The sequence below is a fragment of the Hylaeus anthracinus genome, unplaced genomic scaffold, assembly GCF_026225885.1.
Source record: "Hylaeus anthracinus isolate JK02 unplaced genomic scaffold, UHH_iyHylAnth1.0_haploid 0, whole genome shotgun sequence".
Lineage (NCBI taxonomy): Eukaryota > Metazoa > Arthropoda > Insecta > Hymenoptera > Colletidae > Hylaeus > Hylaeus anthracinus.
Genome location: NW_026533254.1, coordinates 12,401,289 through 12,419,027, shown reverse-complemented (window position 1 = coordinate 12,419,027; position 17,739 = coordinate 12,401,289). Strand labels below are relative to the sequence as shown.

Sequence of the window (17,739 nt, the reverse complement as noted above, 5' to 3'; positions counted from 1 at the left end):
CCCCCCCCCCCTCCCATATCTCTCACTCTCTTTCTCTCTCTCCCATTTTTGGAGCGCGTTACGCCCATAGAATACGTAACGCGACGCGTGTGATATATGCACGTAATGCATCTGGAGCGTCCAGCACGCACCTCCCGCGCGCACACGCGCTCATGTGGCGTGTGTATGCGTGATGGGATATCGCGCACCACCGAAACCCTCCTCGCCACCCCTCGATCGTGGGTATTAGCATATCAATCCCCTCGTTATTCGGCCCTCTCGCGATCCCTGGGTCGCCGAGAACGCGCCATTAACCAACGAACGAAGGCTACCGCGCTCCCCGAGACAGGAAACTCTCCCGACCAGATCCAGAATATCACGGACAAAACTTTCCCAAAATGGCTGTTGGGATTTTGGTTGTTAACCCTTTCCAGAGGTGACTATCGCTCGCATCTTGACGCGATTCAGCGACTCGAGAGACGACTCTCGATCGCCGCTAGGTTCGAGGCAGTAAATCAACCAGCAATAATGCTTGCGTAGGTTACACTTTTTTGGGGATTCAAAGTGTCGATAAAATGATCGTCGGTGAGAGAAGGGGGATCTAATTCTCAAATTTAACATTAGTTTGCGATCACGGATCAAGCTATATCTTTGTAAGCTTAGCACTCGTGGCAATGGTATGCCAAGAAAGCATCTAACGTTGCTGGTAGATACCAGAAAAGAAGGCCTTCACCCTTTGCGCTCGAGGCTTTCTTAGCATTCTATTGTCGCGAATGCTAAGCTTAGATTCACTTCGAAAATGAGATCCTCAATTTGAGATTTGAGAATCGGGTCACCTTTCCCTCAACGACAATCATTTTATTGACACTTCGAGTTCCAAAGAAATGAAACCTAAAGAAAACCTAGCGGTGACTGAGAGTCACCTCTCTAGTGCAAAGGGTTAATAACGTAAAAATGAAACTGAAAATCGAGGCTTGCTTTGATTGCTTATTTACCAGGTGGGAGAGAATGCCAAGCTTCTAGTTGGAAGATGGAAGCTTTATCAATTTTCGAGTGAGGAAGGTAGGTTTACTGGTCGAGGTTCGATTACCAGAGAGTGAAACGTACCTGTGTTTCCGTCAGCGAGAGCGCCTGCGCCAGCTGCTTCCTTTCAGCGCCGACCACGTAGTGATTTTTCTCAAATGCGTGCTCGAGCTTCAGCAATTGGCTGGGACTGAAGGCTGTCCTTATTCTCTTCGGTTTCCTGAACGGCTGCAGGAGGAACCCTGGTATGTCTGGGCCTGCAACAAACGCGAGCAATGTTATTAAAAAAGACTCGATCTCAGCACAGAAATTAACATTTGGAACAAAGTCTGTTTAGAGTCCCTTCCTGTTACTAAAAACTTCTAGTTTTGGCACAAGCATTATCGTATATATATATATTAATGAAGCAGTTAACAGTAGTTCGAATTAGGCCGATCGCACACGGCGCAATCGATCAGTTTTAAATCACTCTGAAACTAGTTTTTTTTTTTTTTATTAATATTAAGACGAAAACTAAGAAATAAAATTTTGTTCAACTATAATATAGTTAGCCAAAGGCAGTGTAAAACTTACATGCTTACAGCGTTGTAATAATTGAATGTTCCATCTCCGGACTTTAGAATTACAGAAAAGTTTCTTACTCGGATTAAATAATCAACAGAATTAATTTGAAGCATAATACAGTCTAGTTGCAGTATACAGTATAGTTGCATGCGACCGTGGATCCAATTCTTCGATAGGTAAAACAAAGAGCGCAAACGGTTCGCAACACTAATTTCAAATCGGTTCCACCGTGTGCGATCGGTCTTAATTTTGATCGGGCAGCACGCGATCGAACAAGGAGTCGAAAGCGCGCGGAACTGAACAGGTGAACATCGATCGTCGAGTGCGTTCATCAAATTCCAGATCGGGTAATTTTTCCGGTCAGGACAGAGATGGGAGCAGATAACGCGATGCTCGCGGATAATTCATTACGGTTTAATTAATTTTTAAACGACGTCATCGTCGATCCTGTCCGCGCGTCGTCACGAGGGTGAATAACGACACGCAAGCCTGATTCGCTCGCGAGGCGGTCGGTATGCATAAACGAGGAAAAAACGAGCCGCACGAGGTGGTGGTTACCTAGAAGTCTGGCCGGGTTGGTAATTGAGTATTCTACCTCGAAAGAGTCATGTCGATCGACCGATACCTCCGTCTGCCGGAAGTCAGCCGGGATACTTTGCCCGGAAAGCTCGCCACGATAAATCGCTCGATCCACGGCCGCTGGATCGCTGGCTACCGAGCAACGCTGCGAATCCGAATTGAATTTGAAATTTCCCTGTCACGTTCCGCTGCTCGCTGTTATGCTCGCGTTGTATTTCGATAGGAGAAAAGAATATTAATTTAACGCAAACGGAGTTAATCGTGATATTTATGACGCGTTTCGCTTCTTCACCTGGCTACCTGTCCTTTTATTTTCATTTACCAACGATTGCAAGCTTATTCGAAACAATTTCGCGATAATATTAAAGCTTCGAGTAGTCTCTAATTCTCTTCGTAAATAAATTCGCCCCTATGAAACAACGTTTCGACGGTTAATTGACCACTCGTGATAGGTTTAACGTTAAACAAGATGCGTTTCCACGTGCGAGCATTCTTACGATTGCGACGGAGCGTAAGTCACATCCTTGATGGATCTGGCTGCCTTGGCTGCATCGTAAACTATGCCTCGATCACGATTAAACGTCGATCTCGCTTGTCACCTCGCCGAAGGATCGATCGTTCCCTCGATTTTATTTCCGTTTTCTATTCGAATTGACCGTCGATTACGCGCTTCGAATACCTTATGTTTCGAAGCTTTTACAGGAATGAGTAACGCTTGTTTACCTAACACCTTTTAATCGCGAGAATCGTGGGATTAAGTATTTCGCGATGAAATCGATATTTATGTAAGAATATCATTGAATTTAATACTAAATATCCTAAATTCCTGCAGAAAATTTCTCCTACGCGATTTCCTACGTGAAACGAAATGCTTCGTCCAGGTCCTGTTGTAGGTTTTAGACCAAAGACTCGGCTTCATTTATTTCGAAATTATTTCAGACTTAATTTCCAGGTAATTCCGTGCGAACCCTTTGAAACTAAAGATCCGAGTAATTAGTTGCGAGAAACGTCTGCCTCGGCTCGAATATTACCATATTTTATAAATTATCTAGCGCCGTCTCTGCTGGGTCGCTTCGAATCACCGCGAATTACGACGCAATAATGTATTATTAATTGTAGGTATTATTTGATACGATCTGCAGGATCATTAGCGTCGTTGTTGCGCGAAAACCAGTGGTTTTCTACGCCGACCGACGCGAATAGAAACAATGACTTGGCCGCCCGAACGCGCATCTGTCGCGCATGGCGACGCATACCGTCTGCGAACAATTGCAGCGATTCAATAATTAATTAGACGTCGAGACCGACACCTGATAGGAATCAACCGAGCCCGGAAAAAATGGCGGAAGGTTCGCAGAGGAGAGCTCGAATAAAACTCGCACAAAGAATTTATATTTCACGTTGAACGAATAAAAATTTGTCTCGATGGTTGTTCAGTGAAATCAATAAATGTGACGCGAGTGTGGCTATAGACGATATTACCAAACATCTCGCCATTTCAACGCTATTAGCATAATTATAAGAAAATTGCCGCTTTTGCGAGTTTCAACTTTCCTCGAAGACCGTTCTGATAAAATTTTAATACTTCCCGTGCGCGACAGGCGGTAATTTCGCTCTACTGTGTAGAGTACAGTTCTCAGCCAGGAAACGTTTTGTTGGCGTAACATAATGTCACGAGCGAGCTAGTTTAGTTTGGTAAAGTTCAGAAATAAATACACGAGAGTAAATTTTATCATCGAGTAAATTCAATTGGCGAAAATTCTTTTCTTAACGATGCAAAGAAAATGAATTCCCAAGTTAGTGGAGTATCGCAGAAGATACTCGTAAATATCGGAAAGAACCTGACACTATTCGCAATTATTAAAGCACGAATGATAGTGATATCTCATGAAAGACAAGTGTACCAACAACGTCCAACCCCTTTCGAGTCAGCCTGCATTCAACACGAGTTTCTCGTCAAAGTTCCACGCGAAACCTGTAGATTTCTAGTCGTCGAGCCTTCCTATTCAGACTGACTACTCTTCGATTATTCGTTTCTTCTTCAACGCCCTCTTCATTCTAAATACCCGCTCCTTTCCTTTTCCCCGAGTCCGTTCGCGTCGCCGCCCCTTAATAATTTCCTTCCCCGTAGCTTTCCCTCTTCGCGGCGGCAGGACACCCAACTGCAATTTTATTTTTCCCTTAACCCTCCACTTAACCTCCCCGTTCTTTATTTACCACTATCATTTCCCTCCCATCGGGCATCCTCGCCCTCTCACGCGAAATCGCGTCGTTAGCGAATCTCTAGGCGCTTCCTAGACGTCGCTCACGGCCCTTCGGACTCGTCCTGGCTGCCAGGAGAGGAAGGACGAGCCCAGGAGAAGGGAGCTACGAGAGCTAGACGGCCTGTAATTACGCGAAGCCTGTGCTCGCTGCCAAGCCGCCCTGAGCGACTCGAAATTACTCAAAAATAAGACCAAATCGCGAACATATCAAATTATATCCCCGCCGATTCCCTCCGACTCACCTCCATTCGGCGTTTCTCCGCGTCAACGTGAAATCGCCGTCGTCAGGGTGCCGTCGACCCCGACGCTAATGCGTTTTTAATTGTTCGAAAACGCGTCTATAAACGGGCTGGACGCAACGTGACCAGAAATGCAAATTACCGAGCGATATACGCTCGAAAGCTTGGATTATTTTTCAATATGTAGATCAACGACGGCTCATTACCGTTAGGAGTCGTTAATGGCCCTTAACGACGAAACAAACTTATGGGGAATTTAATCGAATTAGTCGACCGCAACTGGTTTCCTCTGTTTACGATCGTCGATCGAACGAAAAGATTCGTAAGAACGTATCGAAACCTCGACGTTGACCAGTTCCTCAGATTGAATTTCACGTGCGGAATTATTCCAGATACCGTTTGCCCCGATGATTTTTTAACAATAAAACGAAACGCAAGGTAACCAAACCGCCTATTAGACGTCGATTATTTCGAGTATAATCGTATCGTCGTCGACCGTTAACGTTGCTCGTCCTCGAGGAAATATCGAACCACGGGCCCCCCCGAGTGAATTACGCAGTCGACTAAACAATTAAGAAGCGCCAATTACGGAATTAAGTATGCAAATCGAGCGTCGTATATTACCCAGCCGCCTTCGTAATTATGCAAATACGCGACAACAATCGACCACTGCCGGCCAAATACATGACAAGGGAACACAAAAAACCAGCGGCGTGTCGGTTAAGTTATCGCTAACGCGTTTTCACCGACTCGGACGGCAGTCTATTGAAACTTTCCAGATGCGTAACACGCGGCCGAACAATGCCACGGAATTACCATCTGAATCAGGATAGTTGCTACTCGCCACGATTCGCAGCGTGCGCCTCGAAGCCAGTGAAACACAGTTTCTCGGTGACGTCGCGGTTCAAAAGCATTGGGAAGCTCTACTCGGAGCTCCGAATAGTGTACCTCGAGTTAAGACAGAAGAGTTCGCCAAGATGAAGAAGGTGGACCAGGTGCGTTTCATTTTGAAAATTTCTACTGTGATTAAATTTCGGTTACAGGCTATTAGGAAGTTGCATAATCAAACATTTATTGTGATATTTATTCTTGTAAATTCATCGAAAGTCAAGTATTTCGTTTAAGTTCATTTTCTTTGACACTTGACTCAGAATTAATATTTTTGGTTCTTCGGTGTAATGGACTGTCGTCCATATATGAGCGATGTGGCGATCAACGTGTTAAATGGAAAATGAACGGATTTAGTTGGTAGTTTCAATTACTTTCAATGATATTAAACTATCTAAAAGTTGCTCCATAGGAACCTTCAAGCCTAGCGTAAGCAGAATTAGCATCTGATATTTTAGCGTAGGTGTTCCTTGTGCCTCGATTAAATAGAAAATTAATGAACTTTGTTAGTAATTTCAATCGTCGAGTGATATTCAGTGTCCAAGAGTTGCTCGTCTAGCTGCCACGGATACTCAACGACCCGTAGGAATCTTCGAGCCTTCTAACAGCGGAATTAGCATCCGAATAGAAACAGGTTGCGACAACGATTAATCACCGCGCGCGCAGGTGAATCTACCAATCGGAACCAGTGTCGGATTTGAAATTACGAAGACCCGAAGCTAATTGCTTCGCCTTTCCTGTGATGTTTTATGGGAGGCAAATAGTATATGGATCTCTGAGGTCCCCAAGGCTTCATTAGTCTCGCGGTTGATCCGCCCCTGATTGGCGCGGTCGCCTTGGGAAAATTCTAGCTCCGCGGATTTTAGTAATTGCTCGTTCCATGACTTTTTTCACCGTCGATTAATGATTTCCCGCGATCGACCGAAACCGGTTGCCTCCGTGCGCACAATAACGACGACCCGCGGTAACATCGATCGCTATTTAATTACACGGCCAACCGAATCATCGACGAAGTCGCAGTTTCAGATACCGTCGACGATTTCTCAACGCGCCGCGGAATTAGAAAACGAGCGCGATTTGCATACGAGTCGCGACCGATAGTCGCTTCTAATTGCTACGCAAAGTATTCCATCAGAGGCTCACTCTGAGGTCTAGTAGAATTTTATTGAAATGGGAAGTATCAATGGTGGGTATTTTGAAAATCGTTATATTGCCAAGTTTGGTACGAGGTGTCGATCTTCTAAAATGTTTTGAAAAGAGGAACGTATATTATGAGAAGCCATGTAGAATTTTATTTAAATGGAAAGTATCAATGGTGGATACTTTTGAAAATCGTTATATTCTCAAGTTTGGTACGAGGTGTCGATCTCCTAATATTTTTTTAAAAGAGAAACGTATATTGCGAGACGCCAAGGATAGAAATGATCTTTCTCCTTCTTTTAAGAAAATAAATACATCAATCGTCATAAAAAAGACATCGACTAATAATTAATTACGACGAAGACCTCGATCTAATTTCCTGTAAAGAGCAACATTAACAATAGCGTTGCTGCACTAATTTAAATTCGATGCGCGATAGGGGATGCTGGTAGCCAATAGCAGATGTCCCCGCGCTCCGATTAAAGACAAAAGCTCGTAGCGTCGACTCTCTCACCAATTACTATATCCACCGCAATAGTTCAACATCGATCACGTCTGAATTCTCAAAGAAATTGCCTAACAGAGCCTCATTACGCCAAGAGGAACGATGACCCATCGAAAACGAACAATGGCTCGGGCTCCGAACAGGCAAAACACTCTCTATCGCTTTAATAATCCATTAAAAGCTCGTCGACCGCACAAAAGGCAGAAGTACTCGACGAAACGACAACAACGCCGAACAGAGAAAAGTGTTTAAAAGATCATCGGATCGGACCGTTCGATTTAAACATCGCCCGCGATCCTATTGATCGCGGGGAGCGACGATCGAGCAGCGATCGAGTGTGACGATTCGCTCAATGAAGACGTCAATCGGATTCACAATGGAACAAGTGAAAAAAATGGCGCGTCATTGTCAGCGAACGAGATCGCCGACGGAGTCTTTTTCGCGCGACGAGTCGAACCGTAGAAAGAAAAAAAAAAAAAATAAGAGAGAGAAAAAATTGGGGTGGCAAAGGGGAAAAAATGAAGAGGAAACACGGAGGACCCGTGGAATCGACGGTGCCGCTTAAAAAAATGACGTGGAGCTACCGAGGGCCATTGTCGACGATAGACGCCCCACGGTGAGAACGTCACAAGGGTAAACGGCGCTTTAATAATGCTGATTAAGTCGCCTATTGTGCTCGTCCACGAGTTTTCGATGATGGCAATCAAACGCCTGCGCCGTCACCTCGCTTTCTACTCGAGTTTCACTCTGGTCGACGTCGCTAAACTGTCCATTTATGCGAGCACGTATTTCTTTTTACACGGAACCACACGCCAATCGCCTCGACAAGATTTCTGCAAATCGCCTTGATTTTGAATTTATAGAGCTTTTCTGTTTTCAATAAAATTCTCTTGCACGAGATCCTATTCCACGATTTCTTCACTGTGCCGTTTCCAATATTTTCCAACCCAAACCTAATCCCGCCTACGGCCCGACAGTCCACCCTATTCCACGCTCAGTTATCCCAGAAACGTCTGGTCGCAACTTCCTGCGAGATTAGCATTTCCATAGCAACGTTTCCCGCGAACGTATCGCGAACCGTGCCGTTCCGCGTCTGACAAGTTTCGCTTAACAAAAGCGTAATTACTCGGAATGGCTAACGGCTAATGGTAATTGCTCGTGACTTAACTGCAAAGGTAATTCCCTTTCGTAATATCAATTCCCCGTAAACAGTGTCGACGTCGGGCCGAGGCGCGATTCGCTATCGCGTCCGTTTCATTTGCGCAATCGTGTATTAGAGGCAATTAGTATTGCAACCGTTCGTTCGGCGTTCGAAGACGTCGTTAAAAGAATCACTCCGTGCCAACTCGTGTATAGCGACGCGAGATGTATAGTCTCGGCGGCGAGTATACGCCTACGAGAGGTTTCCAATCTTCCGTGGAACCTGATACTTGATAAAGGCAAATAGGAGACGAGAATATCGACGGTCATACTTTGTAACGAAATGAATGGCGAGAATTATGGCTAATTATTCGATACGCGAACGTTGCTGCTCTCTCGCTAAACAGGCCCGTTCTCTTCAATTGCTTCGACTATGTAATTGCAGCTGGAGAGAGAGATCTCGAAATCACTGTAATTATTCCCACGCTAAGACCAGATCTAATTCTAGACTATCTTACTTCCAGATTTCGAGTTAATGTTACATTGTTACATATATAATATCGGTGTTTCATTTAGTACCGTGATGTTTATTTTTACGCAAACATTCGCTGATTAAATATTCACGGTTATTTCGAATGTGTAGGTATATCTTTCAGAGTCATTAGGCCGTCGCTGATCGCGCGCGGCATTGAAGTCTCCAGGCCTCGTTGGCTATTTCTACACGGGAATTACTCCCACGGCCACTGCCGCGCGTCTATGTAACACGAGGATAGTTAAAAAGTGTATATCGACGACTCTTCGACTATCTGACGAGATGCACGAGATAAACGAAGATCGACCCGAAATTGGAAAGAAGGAAACCGACGAGAACTTATTCGGACTCGGTATGATTCACCCGACCTTGTCAGATTATACTAATAGCCCCTGATATTCTCAGAAAATAAACGTTAACGTCGATAATCCTCGGTCGCGCTAAAAAGTTTGATCGGAACCGAGGACTATGATATTCTTCGACGAGAGTTTCCAAAGAACGACTCTCCGAGGGAAACCCTGCCTCGCCTATACGGGGTGTCCGAGCCTCGGACTCCGAGGTACCCGCATCGGAATTAGCGGTGAGCTCGAGTTACAGGAAAATAATACAAATTCCTGGATAATGGGAGCCCTAATCGAGAAGTCGAAACAATCGAGGGAGCGGGGTGCGCGTTAGACGGCGTGCAAACATGGCGACGATTCTTTTTCTGGGGTGAAACTAGTTCCCCGACGCGTTTCTCTACCGGGTGGCGAGTGGCTGCGCCGTATACGCGCCGATCGCGGTAAATTTATGGTAATTGTCTTCTCCGTCCCGAGACGTTTCGCCTTTTCTCTCGTTTCCCGCTGCCAGGCCGCGCAGAAGTGACCTCGTAAGTAACTCCGAGCCGGCCTCATGATGCCTGATTGCCGCCCGATTAGGTATCGCGGTGTCGTGGTGCCCGCGGAAACGAACGATCCTGAAAACGGGCCAGCGCTCCATACGGCCAAACGGAAGCGAACCACCGCCACGCTGATCGAGACAACCAATTTCTGGTGGAACAGAGCCCTCCTTTTTCGATTGAGCGATTAATCGACTTTACGTTCTGTCCGCGCAGCACACGATACATTAGCAAGGGAGAAAGAATTGGGGGGTGTGCTGCCAATAAGGAGGCAGCTCCATTTTGTTATGGTTTTGAAGTTAGAACGTAATCACTAAACTGCCGATCTTTATGCATTTACAGGAAATTCGAATGTGCAAGAAACTAAAAAATGCAAGCAATATGCGAGACTGTAAAAAAGATTGAAAGTAAAGTTCGTGTTATAATATTTGCAGAATAAAATAAATTCCTATTTAGATTCAATTTTTGTAGTCACGTTCGCGAAGATTTTATTTTGAGATCTAAAAGTCGAAGTCAATCTAAAGCTAAGCAATCTAAAGCTCTTCGTGACAATCGAATGCTAAGCAAACATCTCGAGTTGCTGAAAGATACCAGCGGAAAAGGCCTCGAGTGCAAAGGGAATTACCTATTTAAAATATTCCTACATGGATCTAACGAGTGCGTAATATCGAGATCGCAGTGGATACTGTAAAACTTTGTTTCCTAAAACCAGGCATCGACGAACCAACACGAAGAGGTCCCTGGTTTCTCGATTGAGCTATTAATTCTCGCGCGGACGCGGGAAAGGACCGCGCATCACGGACGAAATATAATTAAGACGAAAATTCGATCCGGCTTGATTGCACGCCAGCGGACGACACTCGATGGATAATTGACGCGAGCGAACCGGTAATAACACGGCTGAGATTCGGTGTGGTAAATTACCCGCGATGGAGATTATCGGTTGCGTAACGCTGAAATCACGGATTCCGTGCGAAGGATGCTGAAAAAGGGAGAAAATCTCGCACGGACGACACTCGACGTCGAGTTATCGATGTCTTTTATCGGAAATTCGACACCTATCGCAACGGGAAATTGCGAACAAAAATTTCTTTACGAATATAAAACAAATTGGCTCCGCTCGAATCGCACGTTCTACGTTTTTGCAAAATTTACGCTAGTCCCGCGGCCACGCCTAGTTTTTCCCCTAAACGCTCGTTTCGAAATACCTGTCGCACGATATTCAGCGACACTTCATTCGTCACACGCGAGGAGTCTGAAAGTCGACCAAAAAAAAAGGGAGCTGGGAAACGTTGGGACGATAAGTCATGCCGTTTGTAAGACTAACAGCGAGTCGGAGTACGACGAATGCGCGAGTACTTTTGAAAAACGCTGCAATAATTCATTCAGCGCGTGCACTAAACACTGCGAGTTACGGTCAATAAACAAACGAGCATCCTCTGCAACAGAATTCCATCGGTAATACCTGCGCCGTTACAAGTTACGATTAATGATTTATGATCGAGTCGCGATCGCAGATAAAAGTAACTGGCAGTCTCAGATGAACGAAGCGACAAGCCGTTAAATTTGAAGTATTACGAATCAAGCGTTGCCTCCTATACAGACGTGCACCTTGACGCGCGTTTTATGCTCGCGATAAAAGAAATGAAGTCTAGATGCAAACTTACGGAACACTGTCATTTTCGCGGTACGCGAGCACGGATAAATAGTTGACGAGTAATTACTAATTAGCTTTGATTCAGCGCCGAGTGCGCATCGGTAGCAAGATGTACGCTCTGTGCAAACAAACCTATCGATTATGTCTCCAATTAAACGAACCACGACGGGAGTCAACAACAGAGTCATAATCGTCAATTACGAACATGTTTTTTTTTTTTTTTTTGTCTGAAACGTCTAGCCAGCATCGACTTCTCGTCACTATTCTCGCGTTATCTCCTAATCGCTCTTTTCATTACCGCTTATCGCGACGCCAAATATAATTTGATAGATCAACGCAGCTTGGAAACGATCCATCCGCTAGAAACTATTTCAACATGTGCACTATCGACCGATATACGCTTGGACGATTTTATACGTTGTGCTCGTTGGACGTTCTTTTGAAACGGAAGTTTCGTATTTTAACATCGGATTTATCTTTACTCGTTAGGGTACTACATCAGGGGACTCGGCGAGTCGAATATTTGATGCATTTCATTTTGAAGCACGTAGTCCTTAACGCGAGTGAAACTTCATTTCTTGCACGTACAAATGTCGCGTTAAAAATATTATTCTCGAGTTGTACCATCGGTATTATTCTAGTCGAGCGTTGCTCAGACACAGTTTAAGATGGAAGGTACGATCGTGCAACAATTTTCGAGTACTATAAATTATTGAAAATAAATTGCTGCTTAATATCGGAATGCTGCCATCACTTATCTATAAAACTGTACGAGGCGAAATAACTAGATAATTGATCGCCAGATTAGGAACATTCGGCAAACTGATAAAGCTCAATGTTTTCGTGTTTGTCTAAAAAGTATTCGCGATATGAAACTTGTATCTTACATCAGGGCAATGGAGTAGAGAACGTCACGACCAGTCCTTTTGTTAGACCGGAGTACCATTTTCATTGAAAGAAGTACGCTCGTAAACGCGCAGTGGTGTTTCTTGGTTATTTATACGTCCTCCGATTAATTGATATTCACTCCAAACGATAACTGACCGAACCTGGGCTATTAAACGATCCTTGAAAACCAACATGCGTAGATTCTGTGCAATTACCTCGACAAAGTATACAGGAACTGATTTTCTGTTACGAAGGCATCAAACGGAGCTGTGATTTCATTCGTTAAAATAAATAGATTCTTTCGCGTTGCTTCCGATCGACGATGGGCGAAATTCTTATCTAATCCTATTCTTATCGACATTTCCTTCGTTGCTCGTCGGATAAAAATTGAAATTTGTATTACAGAAAAAGTATTTCACGGTGTACAAATAAAAATTTCAATGCCCGATCGAATTAAATTGCTATTTGACGGGCTCCTACACAACTTTCGATATTGTCTACATCTTCCCTCTAAGAATAATTGAGAATCGAATGGAAAGATGGTCGAGGACTAGAACTTTCTATTTCGGCAGGTAAAAGCAGTTTCGACGCTGCTTTCGGAGCTTTCGGACGTGCTCTTTTCCTTCATTGAGAACACGCGAAGACGATGACTGGATAGAATGCTCGTCCGAGGGATTACGATAGGCCCTATCGCGGAATAATTCATAATTGGACGGAACGCACGGTTATCGCGACCGAATGAATCAATTACGTCGCCACGAGGGGAAGAGCCGGTTGTTTTGCTTGCTTGGAGGCCCGAAGCGCTCGTGGGTGATAAGGAGATAGCGTGGACCGCAACGTTACAAAACCGCCGTTACGAAATCTTTGCGTAACGTCTTTACTACAGGGGACTCCGAGACTCTCTTATTTACCAACTCTGGACGTAATTATTGCGCGCGTTCTTCGCCTTATCCGCTCGAATCGTGGTCCCACGGTGTCGCTGTTTACATCGTCGACCGAATCGATACCACACGAGATGAGAAAATAACATGTACCGCTTGCCAAAATCAAATAGGCGACGAGATAAGTGACGATTTAATTCCTGTTCGCAGTATTTTGTAAATATCCCAGGTCGGAGTAAGAAAATCGTGACCGAATTCGGACTAATGATACCCGGAGACATAGCTTCCGTTAGGTAGGTTCCATTAGGTGACGGAAACTACTACCGATCCCGACAAGAAATTTGATCAATGCACACGACTGTTTACTGCACTTACTGTTTACCGAAGAGACCAGCGAAACGCCCGATAAACTGTTAAACCGCGGTTGTGTGCGTTACAATTACTCACGGAAAAGAACCGGTCGGACTGTTCCGACTCGAGAAAACTATCGACGACGCGGGGTTTATTAACTCCCATTGAAACTGACGAACCGAACCCGATTATCCGCACACCGCGACTAGTTAGGCTTGATGTTTTGATCGACGCCCGTGTCGCGGATACGCCGAGCCTTTTTCTGACTCCTCGTTAAAACGGGCAATTACCGACTTCCAGTTGGAAACGAATTTATCGCTGCTTCGTGGAATTCCCCCTACCCCCTCCCGGAGAAAATCCGTAGTTGTCTTTACTCCCGTGACTTTCTTCGGATCGAGAGAAGAAATCTTGGGAGAAAGCCTCGGGATAAATTGCTGTCGTTTTTCAGCGATGCTGCCAATATTATCGAGTCTTCGCGGGCTCGAACACTCGCCGGTTAATGAATTTACCGTCGAGGGAAAAACGTACGGCGATCGGTGTCATCGGACCGATAATATTCGGAAGCGACGTAATAGCTGAGAGATGTAATGGCTGGAAAGAATATTTTCTACGGTGTAGCGTCTTCACTGTTTAAGATAAGCAACTCCATCGTCTGTTTCATCCCTCGCGAGTTGTGTCGAGCTGCTAGAATAGTACAGTTCGTTGCTCAGAAGTTGGTGAGACAGTTGGATTGGCTAGGGCGATACCTTTACTCGCACGAATTTTCGTTATTGGCTGAATCCGTTACACCTACAAAGCTATCGCGTAACGAAGACGGCTAACGAAACGTATCGAGATAAACCGAGAGATCAATAGTAACTATTGATGTAGATACACAGTCGGTCCCATAAATATTCGTACCTCACAATGTCTATCGATGAAATTTGTTTAAATTAAATGGTAGGTTCGATATTTCCAAGCGTATGTTTGTATAAATACGTTGATGTATATATAAATATAAGGGTCCGATGCGTCTGGGAAAATATTTGAGCTCCATGCTCTATAATTTAAAAACATTTATTTCTTAACAATTTACTTATATACATATATATATATATATATATATATATATATATATATATATATATAAGTACATCTATCTGTAAGCTTATTCGTATACATATTTCTAATCAAAAATTCACTTGGTAATATTAAAACTATTATTTAATTTAGTCAAGCTTTTTCGATAGACATAGAAGGTACGATTATTTATGTGGACTACGCACGGCGTAATCCCCTTGCTTCCCTCCTCTTCAGTTCGTAGATGCCTCGCCAACTTCTGAGCAATATACAATACTAGAGTAAACAAAACACTAAGGTAACATTCCAGCGTACTACTCCTACCGCCTCGAGGATACCGAACGCATTCCGACTCAACGCCCAATAGTATCAACCGCGAGTGGCTACCTTAAATCACCCATCGCGCGTTATCAAAGCCTCCTTATCTCTCATACTCCTTTCGCGACGACTCGTTCAACAGACTTTGTTCCACCCATGTACCTAAATCGCCCGGTGAAAATCTCTCGCTCGGAGGACGCTTTCATCCATCGTCCTAACGACGCTGAGAAACACAGATCCCTGAAGAGATACGATCGATTCCCCACAGGGCGACCCAAATCGTTCGACCCAAATCATTCGACCCCTAGATTCTAAGACAAAACGGGTACGTACCTCCGGGAAATCTGTGAGGGAAGATCCGTCCGTGCCTGGAGAGCAGCCATGGGTAGAGCGGGTAACTGTCTCTGGGTGGTTGATGAGGATGAGGCGGAGGATGAGGTCCACCTGGAGCTGCACCGCCGTGAGGATAGGGTCCGTGCGGCGGGCCATGCGGCGACGCTCCGTGGTGCGCCTGAAGGGCCACGGCGAGGTTCGCCGCTTGGAAGTGCTGGGCCGCGGCCAAATTCGCAGCCAGGGCCAACTGTTGGGTGTGATACTCGTTTTGGCCCGTTTGGGGCCCGGTGGGCCCGTGTCCAGGCAGCCCATAGAGGGACTTCAACTGTTCGGCGGCGACTGCGGCCGCGGTGGCCGCACCTGGTGGCGGCGCTAGATAGTTGGGACTCGGTCTGACGACTCCTGGCGGCGGCTGGGGATGGGCACCGACGGGAGAGTCGCCGTGGGATATCCTGTGAGGCGGACTCGGGCTGTTGTTGGGAGTGGACCCGCCGCTGTGGCTGTGGACGGTCGTCCGACCAAAGTCCAAGTGCGTCGCGGCGGACAGGTGATGATGATGGCCGTGATGGTTCGCGTGATGGTGATGCAGGCTCCCAGGGTGCGAGGGGGTCCTCCGCGAGTTGGGGTACGACTCGACGGAGGAGCTCCGCGACACGGGCCGGTCGGAGCCCTCCGAATGAGCACCCGGCGATCTCGCGGTGACCCGACGACTCCGTGGCGACGAGGACCCTTCCACGTCCATCGGGCTCCCATCGTCCCTCTCGATCTCGACGCGTTCCAGCCGGTCCAATCGGTCCTCGCGACCCTGTCCACCGCCGCCGACGATCGAGTCGATGCTGAAGCCGATCTTCGGCTTCGAGGGCACCGGAACGATTGGCGTCGGCGCGAGCGGCATCATCGTACGATTATCGTACGCTTGGCTCACGGATTCTCCCAATTGGGCAGGACGGACCGGACTTGTCGCAGTTGGCTCGAGTCAAGTCCGCCGCATCCCTGCGACCACCTAGACGCAGGCCTACTTCGACGGACCGAGACCTCTGTAGCCTGGCCGACCTCGACGCGCCGAGGTTATCTCCCGCGAACACTCGGAACTCACTCTCGAACACACTGATAACTCCTGGTCTCGGATACCGTCACGGTCGTGTCGTATTCTCGTATCAGCTTTCTCTCCTCTCGAGATTACTGATAGAGCACCATGTCCAACGATCTCGCCGCGTATCTCTGGATCACTAGTCGGTTCCCAGCACTACGATCACCGCTACTCATCGTTCACCTCGCTCGCGCGGAATTGTCACCTAGGGATCACCAAGTCCACGATGATCCCCGAGCGTCGTGGTGATGTCGTCACCCACGCGATACCGCGACACAGTCAGCCGATTCTCGCGTCACTCACTGGCACCGCGCGACCGCGTCTCTCCATCGAGGTTCACCGCGCGTCACGCGATTGCTCGAATACGCAGAGGCTCCTCGAGATTGAAAAAAAAAAAGGTAAACGAAAAACGTGACGGAAACTGGAGCCCAAGGACCGTTTGGCGCGTACTCGAGACTCCGACAAGCCAGAGCTCCGCGGCTCTGACGGATGTTTCTGGCACGAGAGCTTGCTGGTGTTTGAGCAAATTACAGGCTAAACGAGGCGCTCTTGGACGGTAGTGGGGGTGTTCCGGAGTTGGCTTCCATCCCCTCCTGGCGCAACATTCGACGACGGAGGGGGCAAAAATCGACTCCGAGTAGGCGGTCCGCAGCGTTTCAAACGAGGATGCTAGGCGTGCACCAACCTTGACGCTATTGGACGGTTCTTCGAGGTAGAAACTGCCGCGGATCGGAGCCGACCTCTCCGCTTCGATTCCACGAGGTAACCGTTCGCGCTGCAGTGGGGCGACGCATTAGTCGGCGATGGGCGTTAAACTCACGTTTTTGTCGTGCGATGAAAATGAGTCGTTTAATTAATACGTCTGGACCCCCAACCCCCGCCACACCGACGGCTATCCCTACCAACGGGCGCTCTCTCTTCGTTCCGCGGTCGCGCGACGACACTTCGCGGCGAGTTTCTTCGTCTCCGCGTCGCTTTCTTTTGCCCAGAGGCGGACGGGGTGGGTACAGTGTCCGTTCGTGATGTTTCCCTCCGCGACTTTGTGTATTCTCCAGAGGGATAAAAGTTCCCGAGGGTGGGGACGAGGAGAACCACTGCGAGGAGGTCAGAAGAGCCTGTAACGTTGTTAAACACGTTCCGAGCCCAGTGAATCAGAGCCTCCTTCGTAAAATACGTTTCGAAGCGCGCACGACGGATTCGTTTCCGTCGTTCCGTCGTCGCTGGACCGTTCTATCCGTTGATCGACTCTCTGTTGCTCGATTTCATCGATTGGGATGATAAATACAGACACTCTTCGTCAGAAATTGATGGTAGCTAGGTCTTCGTCAGCTGGTCACACCCTTGTTGCTGGATCGCAGAAAATTCCCAAACTCACGCAGGTCGTTCAAGAAATTCTACGCGATGTTACTTAATACGAGTGCATCGATTTATG

General features: G+C 46.7%; 1 protein-coding gene across 1 annotated transcript in view; it reads right to left on the bottom strand.

Annotated features, from left to right (window-relative positions):
- LOC128892436 (homeotic protein empty spiracles-like) overlaps nucleotides 1-16,866 on the bottom strand; it is a 17,044-nt gene extending 178 nt beyond the window's left edge. The window contains exons 1-2 of the mRNA XM_054152867.1: nucleotides 15,218-16,866; nucleotides 1,087-1,259 (exon numbers count right to left, since the gene is read on the bottom strand). Of these exons, the coding sequence (XP_054008842.1) occupies nucleotides 1,087-1,259; nucleotides 15,218-16,115 (1,071 nt within the window). The 5' untranslated portion in view covers nucleotides 16,116-16,866. The remainder of the gene's footprint in view (nucleotides 1-1,086; nucleotides 1,260-15,217) is intronic.
- Between the last annotated feature and the right edge of the window lie 873 nt (nucleotides 16,867-17,739).